This window comes from Aulonocara sp. 'chitande type north' Nkhata Bay, linkage group LG3, assembly GCF_057382095.1.
Source record: "Aulonocara sp. 'chitande type north' Nkhata Bay isolate Kocher_YH1m ecotype deep benthic linkage group LG3, A_spYH_male_GT1.1, whole genome shotgun sequence".
Lineage (NCBI taxonomy): Eukaryota > Metazoa > Chordata > Actinopteri > Cichliformes > Cichlidae > Aulonocara > Aulonocara sp. 'chitande type north' Nkhata Bay.
In genome coordinates this window covers 74,740,446-74,756,554 of record NC_141346.1, presented here as the reverse complement: position 1 = coordinate 74,756,554, position 16,109 = coordinate 74,740,446, and the positions used below count along the sequence as shown (strand labels likewise).

At 40.6% G+C, this 16,109-nt stretch overlaps 2 protein-coding genes across 9 annotated transcripts in view; one reads left to right on the top strand and one right to left on the bottom strand.

Annotated features, from left to right (window-relative positions):
• LOC147337013 (protein NLRC3-like) overlaps nucleotides 1-16,109 on the top strand; it is a 504,309-nt gene that overhangs the window by 88,635 nt on the left and 399,565 nt on the right. The window contains exons 5-10 of one of the 8 annotated variants that reach the window (XM_086287164.1): nucleotides 193-270; nucleotides 2,508-2,586; nucleotides 4,566-4,770; nucleotides 4,922-6,719; nucleotides 8,651-8,824; nucleotides 14,141-14,314. The exons of 1 other annotated variant lie outside the window; for it this stretch is intronic. In XM_086287164.1, the coding sequence (XP_086143290.1) occupies nucleotides 193-270; nucleotides 2,508-2,586; nucleotides 4,566-4,770; nucleotides 4,922-6,719; nucleotides 8,651-8,824; nucleotides 14,141-14,314 (2,508 nt within the window). Of the gene's footprint in view, nucleotides 1-153; nucleotides 271-2,507; nucleotides 2,587-4,565; nucleotides 4,771-4,921; nucleotides 6,720-7,913; nucleotides 8,088-8,300; nucleotides 8,475-8,650; nucleotides 8,825-14,140; nucleotides 14,315-16,109 lie in introns of all 8 variants that reach the window. 6 more of the 8 variants (XM_086287158.1, XM_086287163.1, XM_086287159.1 and 3 more) reach the window with 6 other exon arrangements.
• LOC147337026 (uncharacterized) overlaps nucleotides 1-16,109 on the bottom strand; it is a 76,409-nt gene that overhangs the window by 38,257 nt on the left and 22,043 nt on the right. The gene's annotated exons all lie outside the window — the stretch shown is intronic.

Sequence of the window (16,109 nt, the reverse complement as noted above, 5' to 3'; positions counted from 1 at the left end):
CCAACATTTAAACTCCTGCTGCTCACAGTGGGACCATCAATAGTCCTGCACAGTGTAAATGACCCCTGGGTGGCGCTCTGTTCTTACACTGTGAAACACTACTTTGGAGTTTCCTTCTGCTCATTCTCAAAACACATTTTTCTTCTCTGACAGGATCCATGGGAGACCTGCTGGACCTGAACCTGGACCCAGCTGTGTGTCCTTAAGGAGTGACTGGTCTAAAGGTCTTCCCATTGATTTTAAAGTCCAGCCTGTGTCTGCTGCAGAGAGGTGAGCTGTTAGCAACATGAACTCTTTGATTAAACTGATCGATGTTGTTGGATATAAACTACAAACACGTCGTTCCCTCAGTCCCATTTAAACTGTCTTTTAAAACAAGCCTTTGGTTTCTAAACAACTGAAAACCCACTTCAGCAAACAGGAAGTGATCAGAGCGTCCGTCCACTTCCTGTCAGGCCCTGCAAACATTTCATATTGAAGAAAAGTAGTTGACATCTCACATTTTTACTCCACCACATTCAACCATTTTGACATTTTACAGCATGAAACTCTTGTCACATGACTCCTGTTATGTTATAGAGTCATGTGACCACCAGGGAGGGATTTGTATGGATGAAACACATTCAAATCAATCTGATTCATCAATGGAAACATTTTTGGTGTAAATGCAGCAACACTGAAAACGCTGAAGATAAAAACACAACAGATGAAATATGAACAAATCGAGGCTTTGAATACACGTGTGTGTGTTTGAGACACAGAGATAAATGGATTGTGTGTCTGTCCTATTGCTGCGTGAGGATTTTATTGTAGATTTTGTGCGTGTACACTTTTGACCACGAAGGTGTTGAAAGGGCGTAAAACAGTTGGAGGCACCAGAGTGAACACTAGTGCTGTCAGTAGATTAAAAATGACTAATTAATGACACAATCTTCTGTCATTAATCCTGATTAATCACAATTACTTGATCAATAGCTGCAGTTACATTTTTCCAACTTTATATTTAAGCCTGTAACAGACGTTTACACCATATAATGAAGTCAATGCAGAATAAACACAAAGAATGTTAAACGCTTCAATTCAAAGAGACTTTGAATAGTTTTCAGTCTTTAACTCAGCTTCTCTGCTGTAAATACAACTTTGTAACAAACATATATACTAAAAGCTAAGTGTGCACTAATATATAATCATATATAATCTATATTACTGCTGTTAATGAAAATGTTTAATCAGACTCATCACAGGGTTACTGTGGATTCATTTGGATTAATCACCATTAAACATCATTTTTAATGTAAACGAATCAAATTTCATTTCATGAGCAAACAGACTCGAGAGAAAAGGGCAAATTTACACACTTAACATGTTTATTGAACATGTAAACATTGATTAACCTCCTGAATGAGCCGACCCCCCCAGGGACAGTCCTGCATGCTAATGATGGGCTCTGCTCTGTACCTGCAGGATTCTGTCAGCCACAAACTCCTCAGCTGATCCTGAATCTGAGCCCATCTGTCAAACAATCATTTTCTTCACAGGTCTGTGGAGGTGGCACTGATCCTGCAGCAGTCTAACACTCTCTGTCACTCTTCTTCAAGTCTTTGACACGAGGAACCAAAACTATGTTATTAACAACACTAACAGGTCTGCAGTTTGTCCACTTGGCAGTTGTGTCATCAGTGCTTTGCATTGTTGTGATATTTTAAGCTGGAAGTGCTTCGGTGAAAAGAAAATTCCTTCTGTCACGATGTGCAGAATCCTTCATGTTGGTCGGCTGGTCCGTCTTGTTATTTTTTTAATACTCAAACTTTCCATCGGGAGGTCAGTGTGTGTTTGTCATCTTCCATATTGAGCTGATTGGTTCAGCTGCCGTCACTAACAGATGTGCTGCACATCTGCACGTGTGCAAAGGTAACTCTACTCGGACAAACTGCTCGAAGTGCGTTGATAGAAACATTTCAGGGATTTTGAGTCGTTCTGCTCTCCAGATGTGTCGTGTTAAAGGTTTTTATCATGTTAATCATGATAACAGATGAACCCCTAACCCTAACCCTACATGTTAATTTTGACAGCACTGGTAACTCCTTTTTAATGTTCTTCTGTCAGATCATTGATTAGACTCGACTCCAAATACGAGACTCAGAAAACTCAAATGAAAACTCAAATCAAAGCAATGAGAAAAGGACTTCTTGTGTTAGAATGAAAACATATGGAAGTGGTCAGGTTTCAAACACTCGATGAATCTGCTGCACAGTTACATTCAGGGACCTTTGGCCTCCTGAGAGCATTAGTTGATGGTTCATCACAGTTTTCTCAAAGTTTCCTCTGAGCTTCTGCAGCATCATCACTTCCATCACTGATGAAAGAAAGTTCATAGAAAACAGAAAATATATCTTCAGAATCTGAGAGTCTAAAACTTGACAGACTTGATTCAGATGAAGTTATTTGAGCAGAAACTCCTGGATCGTTATCCTGTGTTGATCTAATCCTTCATGGTTCCTCCACAGAGTGGAGCAGCAGAGCTCAGAGGTTCCCAGTGGTCAGTCTGCCCAGCAGCATCAAACACAGCTGGACTCCATATTTATGGTCTGTACATGTACAACAACTACTTTATTATTAATAATAATGCATTTATTTATAGGTCCCTTTCAGAACACCAAGGACTCTGTGGACTAAATGACCAAAAGAAACAAACTTTGAAATCAGACGGTGCAAATGTGATCACAGGGAAACGTTTTAAACATCGAGGCTTTAAACAAAAACCAAAGTGAAACAGTTTGTAGTCGAGATCAGTGGGAATGAAGCTGAATAACTGTTTCTTCAATAACTTTGAGCTCTTAAAAAACAAAAACTAGCTGAAAGTCTGGCTGCTCTTATGAAAAGTACAGAGAAATTATGGGTCGCTCAACACTTGTGCACAATATAAGAGTTTAAATAAATCTGAAGAATAACTCAAAGTCCTACAATCATACTGATAAAATCATCTACAGCTAACTATCCAAGTGGATTTGTTTAAGACAGCTCCATCTGCTGGTGGCCCTCTGCAGGTGCATGAAAGGGGCGTGTTTATATTGAAAGTAGTAGAGAAAGTAAACCCCACGGGAAGGAGGGAGGACTCTCAGCGGCTTCCAGCTCATATTCAGACATTTGACTTCTCACTGAAAGCAGCAAGTTTGAGTGTCTGTACCTTAGTTAGAAGAGATAACATGTCAGTAGTAATTAGAGTTGATTGAGCAATGCTGTCCTTGTAATGTAGTTTATGATTTTTATGGACAAGTCCAGTTTTTCTGTAGAGCCTCTCAAGTTGGTGACAGCAGCAGTGGAAGTTCACGTGTAAACCAGAGCAGCAAATCAGGTCCAGATGTGTTGTTCACAGTGAGTGGGATCATCATTGGCTGCTATGTTAACCTCCTGCAGCAGGATGTGTTTGGTCAGAGAATGGATAGATCACTAAGTCATTGTTGAGTTTAGGGAGACAGTAGACAGTTGGAGGAGGTTCAGCCAGTTGACACACAGTAGATAAAATAACTGAAGGCAGGAGCAGACACCTGTATGACTTTCCACCTCTCACATAGATTATTTCCCTGGGCAGCGCCACAGGGCTGGTAGATGTAAACAAAGCTGGAGGAGAGGATTTATTCATCTGAGAAAAGTCACAGAGTTGTGTCTTGATGCTCAATCATCCAGGTACGTAAATCCCAAAAAGCTTGATTCTGTTCATCTGGATGTTTTCAGTGGGAGAAACGTTTCATCATCATCAGGTGACTTCTTCAGTCTCAGCTGACTGCAGGTTTCAATCTCATAAACAGGACATTTGTATGACTGAAACCAGCCCACTGAAGGAACAATGGGCTGGGAGGTCAGTTCATTGATCATTGGTACGCATATTGTCAGGACCATTGATCAATGGTTGTTGATCAATGGTCATGAGTCCAGTTCACAGAGAGCTGGGGAATGGCTGCAATCACAGCATGTAAGATGGTGACAGTTGTACCCTTGGGCCCCTCCTCCATTCAGAGATGGTCTTTCCTTTTCACATAAATGGCCTCCTTGACTCCGCCCTCAAACCAGCATTCACATTTACTCAGGACCTTCTTGATGTGAAGTTCTTCTGCTTCGCTGGCTGCTGTGTCTGTGGGGATGGTGTTTGTTCTGTGTTGTTGTGTCCTGATGACGTCCAGTTTGTGCTCCAGTGGATGATGAGAGTCAAACCTTAAATACTGATCTGTATGTGTAAACAGAGTGAACCTTTAAGACCAGTTGTCTGTACGATCAACTCAGTCACCTGAAACATCTCCAAGTTTCTGGCTTTGATCATCAACCTGTTGGTAGTTCAGCTCTGAACACCAGTGAAATGTTTCTCCCACTGAAATCGCTGCATTCATATGAACAGCATCAACGTTTTGGGATCTTGGAGTTGTGGACAAAGTCTCAGTTAATCAGATAAAGTCAAACCTATAATTGGCGAAGAGGTCGTGGATGATATGCCCCTTGATCGTAAAGAAGTGGATGTTGTGTGGACTAAAGTTCAGAGTGGTGGGTCATTCATAAATATTCTGTTCCAGCTGCTGGAGGACAACATCATCACTTTTGTGAAGAACGAGCTGAAGAAGATCCAGAAGGCTCTGAATCCAAATAAGCCCCAGTGCTTGGAGTTTCAGAGGGAGGATGATGAGCAGAGGAGAAACAGCAGAGAGGCATTTGTGAAGATCACAGTGGACTTCCTGAGGAGAATGAAGCAGGAGGAGCTGGCTGACCGTCTGCAGAGCAGTAAGAGGATTTATCTAAAGATTTAAGCTGCTGGATAAATGAGACACTTGTGACACCAGTGTGTTCAGTCATTTCTCAGTGGGTCAGAAATTGTCATCAGCATTTTGTAAAATATGATTGTTAAAGTTGTATTTTTATTATTATTATTCAGAACTTCCAGCTGCTGTTTGTCATCGTAAACTTAAGTCTAAGCTGAAGGAGAAGTTCCAGTGTGTGTTTGAGGGCATCGCTAAAGCAGGAAACCCAACCCTCCTGAATCAGATCTACACAGAGCTCTACATCACAGAGGGAGGGACTGCAGAGGTCAATGATGAACATGAGGTCAGACAGATTGAAACAGCATCCAGGAAACCAGACAGACCAGAAACAACCATCAGACAAGAAGACATCTTTAAAGCCTCACCTGGAAGAGATGAACCAATCAGAACAGTGCTGACAAAGGGAGTGGCTGGCATTGGGAAAACAGTCTTAACACAGAAATACAGCCTGGACTGGGCTGAAGACAAAGCCAACCAGGACATCCAGTTCATATTTCCATTCACTTTCAGAGAGCTGAATGTGCTGAAAGAGGAAAAGTTCAGCTTGGTGGGACTTGTTCATCACTTCTTTACTGAAACCAAAGAAGCAGGAATCTGCAGCTTTGAAGACTTCCAGGTTGTGTTCATCTTTGATGGTCTGGATGAGTGTCGACTTCCTCTGGACTTCCACAAAACTACAATCCTAACTGACCCTAGAAAGTCCACCTCAGTGGATGTGCTGCTGATAAACCTCATCAGGGGGAAACTGCTTCCCTCTGCTCGCCTCTGGATAACCACACGACCTGCAGCAGCCAATCAGATCCCTCCTGACTGTGTTGGCATGGTGACAGAGGTCAGAGGGTTCACTGACCCACAGAAGGAGGAGTACTTCAGGAAGAGATTCAGAGATGAGGAGCAGGCCAGCAGGATCATCTCCCACATCAAGACATCACGAAGCCTCCACATCATGTGCCACATCCCAGTCTTCTGCTGGATCACTGCTACAGTTCTGGAGGATGTGCTGGAAACCAGAGAGGGAGGACAGCTGCCCAAGACCCTGACTGAGATGTACATCCACTTCCTGGTGGTTCAGGCCAAAGTGAAGAAGGTCAAGTATGATGGAGGAGCTGAGACAGATCCACACTGGAGTCCTGAGAGCAGGAAGATGATGGAGTCTCTGGGAAAACTGGCTTTTGATCAGCTGCAGAAAGGAAACCTGATCTTCTATGAATCAGACCTGACAGAGTGTGGCATCGATATCAGAGCAGCCTCAGTGTACTCAGGAGTGTTCACACAGATCTTTAAAGAGGAGAGAGGACTGTACCAGGACAAGGCGTTCTGCTTCATCCATCTGAGTGTTCAGGAGTTGCTGGCTGCTCTTCATGTCCATCTGACCTTCATCAACTCTGGACTCAATCTGCTGGAACAACAACAAACAACATCCAAGAAGTCTGAAACAGGAGAATCTGCAAAGAAACACTTCTACCAGAGTGCTGTGAACAAGGCCTTACAGAGTCCAAATGGACACCTGGACTTGTTCCTCCGCTTCCTCCTGGGTCTTTCCCTGCAGACCAATCAGACTCTCCTACGAGCCCTGATGACACAGACAGGAAGTAGCTCACTGACCAATCAGGAAACAGTCCAGTACATCAAGGAGAAGCTCAGTAAGAATCTGTCTGCAGAGAAAAGCATCAATCTGATCCACTGTCTGAATGAACTGAATGATCGTTCTCTAGTGGAGGAGATCCAACAGTCCCTGAGATCAGGAAGTCTCTCCACAGATGAACTGTCTCCTGCTCAGTGGTCAGCTCTGGTCTTCATCTTACTGTCATCAGAAGAAGATCTGGATGTGTTTGACCTGAAGAAATACTCTGCTTCAGAGGAGGCTCTTCTGAGGCTGCTGCCAGTGGTCAAAGCCTCCAACAAAGCTCTGTGAGTAAACATGTTGTCATCGCTTCATTGTTAAAATCATGGGAAATAAATCAGAAATGCTGAGTTCAAAGAGCACTGTAACATTTTTTTAAAATAGTAAATTAAATGATCATCAGTCACTCGGTAAATATATGGTAGTTTTAATGTTTCACTCCAGCATTTCTAAAACACACTTTGTTCTGTAACTCTTATCAAAGGACAATCCAGACCCAGCCTATAAGAACATGAGCTCTGATGCTTCAGCCCCTCTGACAGGTTTATTATCCTCAGTTTGTTCATTTGTCTCCAACTCCAGGAGTTTGGTTGTTTTATTCTAAAGCACAAACTTCACCTGCCAGACTTCACCTACATCTTTTTCTGATGTTCATAATTTAAGTTCAAGTTTGTATCTCACTTTCAGTGCACACCCTCCCTTTTTAAATATAAATCTCTGCTGTGCTGTCATGTTTTCATCCTGTATGGAGGGAGAAACTCGGTCTTCATTACTGAAATTGCCTCTAAGGTCGTGTTTCTTGTCAGTAACCATATGTAACTGTAAGGCTTCCATAACCAGTGTTATCACAGAATTACAGTGGGTTCACTCTGGGTCCTCTACAGTTTCTTCCCACTGTCCACAGACATGCAGTTAGGTTACCTGGTGATCTAAACTTCATGCAGGTGTGAGTGAGAGTGGTTGTCTGTCCCTCTGTGGGCTTAGTGGAAGAGACTGGATGGATCTCTGCTTTGTCTTTGATATATCCTGACAGCAAACATTCTCCATGAAGTCTGCATTTCAGCTCATCTCCTTTATACACACCTTTAACAGGAAGAGTTTTATACAGCTAGTGTTTAAAATCAAGTGTTATTCACAATACACAGGTAATGAGCATGATTATTGAATTACTAAAATTTTCTAAAATAATTGTTTTAGTTAATATTGTATGACAGTGTACACAGAATTATTAGCTCAGTAGGCAGAGTGGTCGCCCCATGATCATAAGGTCAGGGGTCGAATCCACCGAATAGTTACCTTGTGGTACCCCTGAGCAAGGTACCATCAAGGTACCAATCATGTGCACTGGACTGGTAGCACTCATAGTCTCATAGGTTTAAATAAATTTTTTAAAAAAAGGGTTCAACATATAAACAAATTTAATTTGATCACATATATTGTTTTTTTTTTTTTTGTTTTTGTTTTTTTCCTTTCTCTCTCAGACTGAGCAGCTGTAACGTCTCAGAGAAAGGCTGTGAAAATTTGTTGTCAGTGGTCAGCTCCCAGTCCTGTAGTCTGAGAGAGCTGGACCTGAGTACCAACAGCCTGAAGGCTTCAGCAGTAAAGCTTCTGTCTGCTGCAGTGGAGAGTCCAGATGCCAAACTGAATGTTCTGAGGTCAGATCAATTTGTATTATGTTTAGTTCTGTTTGTTTATGTGTTTGATGTTTGTTTTTGTTTATGTCTTTATCCAGTTATCCTTGTTTCATAGCATTTTTATTCATTTCAAAGTTAAATGGAAGTTTTACTAACCTGCTCAGCACAAGACAATAAGCTATTGCACCTTGATTACACTTTAACAACAATCTTTATTCATGTTTTTATCTTCAGACTTAACATCTGTGAACTCTCAGGGGAAAACTGTGAAGCTCTGTCCTCAGTTCTCAGCTCGCAGTCCTCTAGTCTGACAGAGCTGGACCTGAGTATCAGAAAGCTGCAGGATTCAGGAGTGAAGCTTCTGTCTGCTGGACTACAACGTTTAAACTGTAAACTGAATACTCTGAGGTCAGATCAGAAAACATTTAGTTTTTAGAATTATTAATTAAAGTTCATACATATGATGTTGTATCTTAGTATGTTTATGTTTCCTTTAAAAATAGAAAGTCAACATTTAATGTTGTGAAATGTATTAACAAACTCTACATGAGTACTTGTTTTATAGATTGTCTTTTATTTTTCAGACTGAGTGGCTGTAACCTGTCAGAGAGAAGCTGTGAAGCTCTGTCCTCAGTCCTCAGCTCCCAGTCCTCCAGTCTGAGAGAGCTGAACCTGAGTAACTCTGACCTGCAGGATTCAGGAGTGAAGCTTCTGTCCGCTGGACTAAAGAGTTCACAGTGTGCAGTGGAAACTCTCAGGTCAGGATTCAAACTTTTCCACAGATGATCATTTGAAATGTGATTTATATTATTGTATAAACAGGTAACTTTTACAGCTGTCAAGTGAACTTTTATTCACATTTGAGTGGATAATTGGACTCTGAATTACTAAAAGTTGTTATAGTCATGTCTTTGTTTATTTAAAAAAATACTTCATGTACTGCCTAATTTAAAGATTTAGGCTCCTTTGGGCCCATAATATATATATTTGATTTCTTTGTGAATGAAATTAGGAGGATATTGGCGACTGCTGATTGGCTCGCTGTTTGTTTTTTATTCACAGTACTTAATTTTAAAGGCTGATTTCTCAAAATGAGATGTTTATCTTTTCTTCTACAACACGTGGAGCCACCAAATCTTCTTGCTTGATTTATTCATTACAGTTTGATTTAAAGAATATTAGACTCGTAACATAATAAATATATTTATTTCACTTCTTCTTGAGAGAAAGAAAGGGATGACTGGGTGAGCTCCAGTGGTTCATCCCAGCAGAGAGAGCGGCACACTGGGCTGCAAATGATCACAGTAGTAATGGCCATAGTTTGATAAAACAGGCAGTCTTACCCTGTAGATAATACAGGGTTCTGGTGCCGATGTGGGGGAGGGGAGTCGCCCGGTACTAACTACATACTACTAACTACCTCATCCAGATGTCTTCCCTACTAAAACTGATAAGAAGTAACTGCAGTAGCCTTATAGGTCAAATCAGTTTCACCTGTTAAAGTTAGCTCCACTATTAATTAGGGGTGGGGGAAAAAATCGATACTGTGTAGTATCGTGATATTTTGTTTGCTAATAATGTATCGATACAGGGACAGCAGAAATCGATATTTTGTTACAAACAATTTTTTCTCTGAAGTCAACATGCTCTGGAGTCAGAGCATGTTGACTTCAGAGCATGTTGATCCTTTTTCTGAGCAACAATCCTGACATTCCTTCACTGTCCAAATGTGTTTAACTTTTTTTTTGGCAGCAATAAACATGACAGTTTACTTATTTTAATTTAAGACATGTTTAATTTTAATTAAGTTTGAAACTTTTTTATTTAATGTAAAATTATATATTTTTTTAAATTTACTTTCAAATTCTTCAGTTGCTGAAGGGGCTGCATAGTTTTCATAAATTGCATAGTTCAGAATAGCTATAATTGTACCAGATGGTTGCATTCAGTTAAGTTGGACTAGACTGTAATACAAACCGTTCAGTTTGTCAACAATAAAACTGACTGAAATGAGAGAAAGACTGAGTGTGAGACTTTGATATTAGATAAAATGAATATTGATAAAGTTTACCTTTATGTGCAGAATTTAAATATCGCAAAATATTTTAAAAAATCGCAATAATATCGTATCGTGCGTTAAGTATTGTGATAATATCGTATCGCGAGTTGTATGGTGATTCCCACCTCTACTATTAATGGTGTCACTTGTTATTTCTGGGATGAGTTTAGTAGCCTGAACAGCTGCTTAAAGGAAAGTAATTAAATAATAAAAATAACCTAAGTCCGGGGGAACCTGCAAGAGCTGTTTGCACAAAGAATAATGCTCAGACTTTGAGGTTTTATCGTTTTACACAAGGTTTAAAAATGAATGTCCACAATTGAATTGCAGAAATTGTTATTGAGCTAATACTGATGTAGTTGTTATCTTTGGTAAGGAGAGGTTGGAGGAAGGATGAGCACAGTCAGGCCTAAAGATGCTCTTAATAATAATAATGGATTGCATTTATATAGCGCTTTTCGAGACCCTCAAAGACCCTTTACAATCCCACTACAGGGAGTGCAGAATTATTAGGCAAGTTGTATTTCTGAGGAATAATTTTATTATTGAACAACAACCATGTTCTCAATGAACCCAAAAAACTCATTAATATCAAAGCTGAATGTTTTTGGAAGTAGTTTTTAGTTTGTTTTTAGTTTTAGCTATTTTAGGGGGATATCTGTGTGTGCAGGTGACTATTACTGTGCAGAATTATTAGGCAACTTAACAAAAAACAAATATATACCCATTTCATTTATTTATTTTTACCAGTGACACCAATATAACATCTCCACATTCACAAATATACATTTCTGACATTCAAAAACAAAACAAAAACAAATCAGCGACCAATATAGCCACCTTTCTTTGCAAGGACACTCAAAAGCCTGCCATCCATGGATTCTGTCAGTGTTTTGATCTGTTCACCATCAACATTGCGTGCAGCAGCAACCACAGCCTCCCAGACACTGTTCAGAGAGGTGTACTGTTTTCCCTCCTTGTAAATCTCACATTTGATGATGGACCACAGGTTCTCAATGGGGTTCAGATCAGGTGAACAAGGAGGCCATGTCATTAGTTTTTCTTCTTTTATACCCTTTCTTGCCAGCCACGCTGTGGAGTACTTGGACGCGTGTGATGGAGCATTGTCCTGCATGGAAATCATGTTTTTCTTGAAGGATGCAGACTTCTTCCTGTACCACTGCTTGAAGAAGGTGTCTTCCAGAAACTGGCAGTAGGACTGGGAGTTGAGCTTGACTCCATCCTCAACCCGAAAAGGCCCCACAAGCTCATCTTTGATGATACCAGCCCAAACCAGTACTCCACCTCCACCTTGCTGGCGTCTGAGTCGGACTGGAGCTCTCTGCCCTTTACCAATCCAGCCACGGGCCCATCCATCTGGCCCATCAAGACTCACTCTCATTTCATCAGTCCATAAAACCTTAGAAAAACCAGTCTTGAGATATTTCTTGGCCCAGTCTTGACGTTTCAGCTTGTGTGTCTTGTTCAGTGGTGGTCGTCTTTCAGCCTTTCTTACCTTGGCCATGTCTCTGAGTATTGCACACCTTGTGCTTTTGGGCACTCCAGTGATGTTGCAGCTCCAAAATATGGCCAAACTGGTGGCAAGTGGCATCTTGGCAGCTGCACGCTTGACTTTTCTCAGTTCATGGGCAGTTATTTTGCGCCTTGGTTTTTCCACACGCTTCTTGCGACCCTGTTGACTATTTTGAATGAAACGCTTGATTGTTCGATGATCACGCTTCAGAAGCTTTGCAATTTTGAGACTGCTGCATCCCTCTGCAAGATATCTCACTATTTTTGACTTTTCTGAGCCTGTCAAGTCCTTCTTTTGACCCATTTTGCCAAAGGAAAGGACGTTACCTAATAATTATGCACACCTGATATAGGGTGTTGATGTCATTAGACCACACCCCTTCTCATTACAGAGATGCACATCACCTAATATGCTTAATTGGTAGTAGGCTTTCGAGCCTATACAGCTTGGAGTAAGACAACATGCATGAAGAGGATGATGTGGACAAAATACTCATTTGCCTAATAATTCTGCACTCCCTGTATTCATTCACTCTCACATTCACACACTGGTGGAGGTAAGCTACAGTTGTAGTGGTAGGTTAGGTTTTGCCCAAGGACAAAATGACCAAGACAGAGAGAGCTGGCTCATCAGACAGACAAGCTCATCTTGTAACCTACTGGTTCGCTGGTCAGCACACCAGCTGACTAGCGAACCGGCTAACTAGCACACCAGCTAACTAGCACACCGGCTAAATAGCAAATCAGCTAACTAGCAGACCAGCTAACGGCAGCCACAAGCTGAAGGACGATTAAATGTAGTGGAGATATCAGAGATGACACTGGTGTGTCCGATTCACTCTTTAGCACTCTGGTCACTCCGGTGTGTCAGCCAGAACACCACTGAAGGCCAAATGATCCCAGCATGTGGAATAAAGAGCTTAAGGTTTGGTTTGAGACACTTTATTCTTTCACTGATTGATTCTTGCGGCTGTGATCATGTGTGTGGTTTCTTACAAAAAGGAAGTACACAATACAAATACATGACAAATAAGATGAATAGATAAGTTACATATCCAGTTATATGTACGTACATCAGTATAGCTAATATAGCCATATATAAGGACAAAGATCACAGTACTATAATGCAGTAATGTTAAACACAAAGGTGTATATCTACATAAATCTGTCCTATCAGTGATCAGGATACTGTAGTATACTTCCACTACATAAACTATAGAAACTAAACGACATTAGTGTGACTTTAAGTTACCATCAGTACAGACGAACTGATGGTAGTTGTACAAAATAAAGGCATTGCAATTATTGTGAAGGGCTTCCGGTTAAACTAAGATCAGCTGATTACCTCATAACAAATTGTTTGCTATAGAACGCAGCTCCCACTCTTCATTAATATCATGTACTGTAACTCCCAAGTAACCATGGTTACCCAGCCACGCCCAGTAGTCTCCAGAGAGACCAACAGCTGGTGCACGTTGTAACGCCGTGGCTTTCATAGTCTCTCCTTTTTCTACAGCTCATGTGTTCTTCTTGTGATGGTGCGTCTTGAGGGAGGCTCATACATGCCGTCATTTGTTGATCCTAAGAACGTTCCTCAGACCGACTTCTTCAACAACACTAATCAGCCTGCAGTTTGTAGCTACTCACTTCACTGTGGTGTTTGTTAGCTTGTCTTTCTTTGGTTTTATCCTGACTCCTCCCACAAGCTGATCCTACGTAGTCTGCCCAAGCCTCCCACCTCTGTTTGTTTGGGTGGTTTGTTTGCTGCCATCAACAGCGTGTAATGCATTTAAGTGATACTTCAGACATGAAGTACTCCGACAATAAAAAACTCAACTTTGCTTAAAAATAACTTTAGTTGTATCAACACTGCCCTCTGGAATAATTAGACTTTGGTGACAAACTGATGTGATCTCCATGTTTCCTTTGTTGGACTGTGGGCGAGTGTCAGAACTGAATGTACTGAGTAACATGTGGAGTTTAAATATGTGTCAGTTCCAGTTTTAGAGCTCTAAAGTGCAGCTATCATGTTAGGAATATGTTAGGAATAGACAGGAACACTGAGCACACTGAGGTCAAATCTTTATTTATCCAGTTCATCTGTAGGCTGAGCTCAGTCCATCCATTTAGTGAAATGATGTTTAAAGGTCTCCTTGTTCTGTGAGCGTGCACAGATCCTGAAGCAGAAAGCCTGGGTTAACAGAGAAATGATCATCACTGTGATGATGCTCACCATCTCTGACTGGGATTTGAGGTTTTGTCAAAGCAGCAAAGAAAGCCTGGCTATGTTGGACTGGGTGTGGAAGCAGCTCCCAGTTTGAGTTCAGGAGACAGACACCCTCTCTACTTTGACGATCAGCTTCAAACTTTCCTTTTTGATAAAACTTATAGTTAGAGCTGGATCAGGTGACCCTGAACCATCCCTTAGTTATGCTGCTATAGAGATGGATAACAGATGGATTGTTGTTTTGTGTGTCTGCAGTCTGTCAGGCTGTCTGATCACAGAGGAAGGCTGTACTTCTCTGGCCTCAGCTCTGACCTCCAACCCCTCCCATCTGAGAGAGCTGGATCTGAGCTACAATCATCCAGGTGACTCAGGAATGAAGCTTCTGTCGGCTGGACTGAAGGATCCAGGCTGGAGACTGGACACTCTCAGGTATGGAGAGAATGTCTGATATAGGAGGAAGAGCTGGAATCATTTCCTGTGTCTTTCACTCACTTCCTGTTTGTTTCCTGCAGATGAGACATGAACAATCACACATGCAGGAATATTTTCAGGGACAGACACACTAGTCTAGCTGGATAGTACATGGATATTTATGTAGGGGGTCTTCAAGGAGTCTGTTTGCAGGAACATTAATGATAACTGATAAGTCATGTTGAGAGTTTCATTAAAAGTAGACTTACAGTTAGGTAATATTTGGACAGAGACAACATTTTGTAACTTTAGATACAAGTATCAGCCATGTGTGTGTTTCCCATGCTGTATGTCCACAGTCACAGTGACACTGACAGAAGGATGAAACAAGGCTGTGAATCATTTCAGTCTTTGTGTGTGACAAAGAGGCAGACAGGAGCAGCTAACATTTGGAAATGGAAGCTTACTGGAAACACTACATTCACGGCTGAATTCACAATAGATTTGTTCTCAAGTGCACATTTAGCAGCTAATGCTAATACTGTTTTCCCTTTGCTTTCTACAGCAGCTATTGCTAAGTAGGCCACTTTGCTCCGCTAAGGATTTGTGTGACCATGATGGAGACTCTGATAAGCTAATGCTGCTAAGCTAATGCTGTTTATGGGCCCTGTTAGAATCAATATTTCATTCTCATTCTGTTGTTTGAGAACAATATTAACGTTTCACATCATTATAACACAAGAGAAAAGGGTATTGGCATTAGCTACTAGTGCTTATTCACCTCAAATTACCTTTAGCTGCTAATGGCAGCCTACTTAGCATTAACTCCTCACTAATATAATGCTAAATTACATCAAATTAGCATTAACTGCTCATATTGTTATAAGGAAAGAGAAAACGGTATTAGCATTTGCTGCTAATAATTATTCACCCCTAATTAGAATAAGCCGCTAAAAGCAGCCAACTTAGCCTTAATTCCTCACTTTGTTGTTACCCAACGGAAAAGAGTATTAGTATTAGCTACTATCATTTTTAATAAGTAAGAGAAAACAGTATTAGCAGTAGCGCATAATGCTAATTCATGTCAACGTAGTATTAGTTAATAATGGCAGCCTACTTAGCATTAACTGCTCACTAATATAATGCTAATTCGCATCAAATTAGCATTAGCTGCTCAAGTTGTTATAAGGAAAAAGAGAAAACGGTATTAGTATTAGCTGCTAATAATTATTCACCCCTAATTAGAGTTAGCCCCTAATGGCAGTCTACTTAGCATTAACTCCTGACATTGTTATAATGCAGGGGAAAAGAGTTACCATTATCGGATAATGCTAATTCTCATCAAATTAGCATTAGTTAATAACGGTAGACTTCATATCATTAGCTGCTGTCATTCTTACAAAGCAAACAGTATGAGCATTAGCTGTTAATCCTTTTTCATCTAAAATTAGAATTAGCCACTAATGGCGTATTGTTAAAAAGTAAGAAAAAACATTGTTAGCATAAGCGGATAATGCTAATTCATCTCAAATTAGTATTAGCTAATAATGGCACCTGCTTAGCATTAGCTGGTCACATTGTTATAAGGCAAGAAAATATGGTATTAGCATTAGCTGCCAATTTCTATTTACCTAAAATTAGCATTAGCCACTAATGGTAGCCTATAGCAAAAACTTCTTAATGCTAAATGAAGTTAATTAATGCTAAGTAGGTTTAACTGAAATTAAAGTAGTGTTAGCATTAGCTGCTGATATTGTTAAAAGGTAAGATAAAACATTGCTAGCAGCAGCGGATAATGCTAACACACATAATA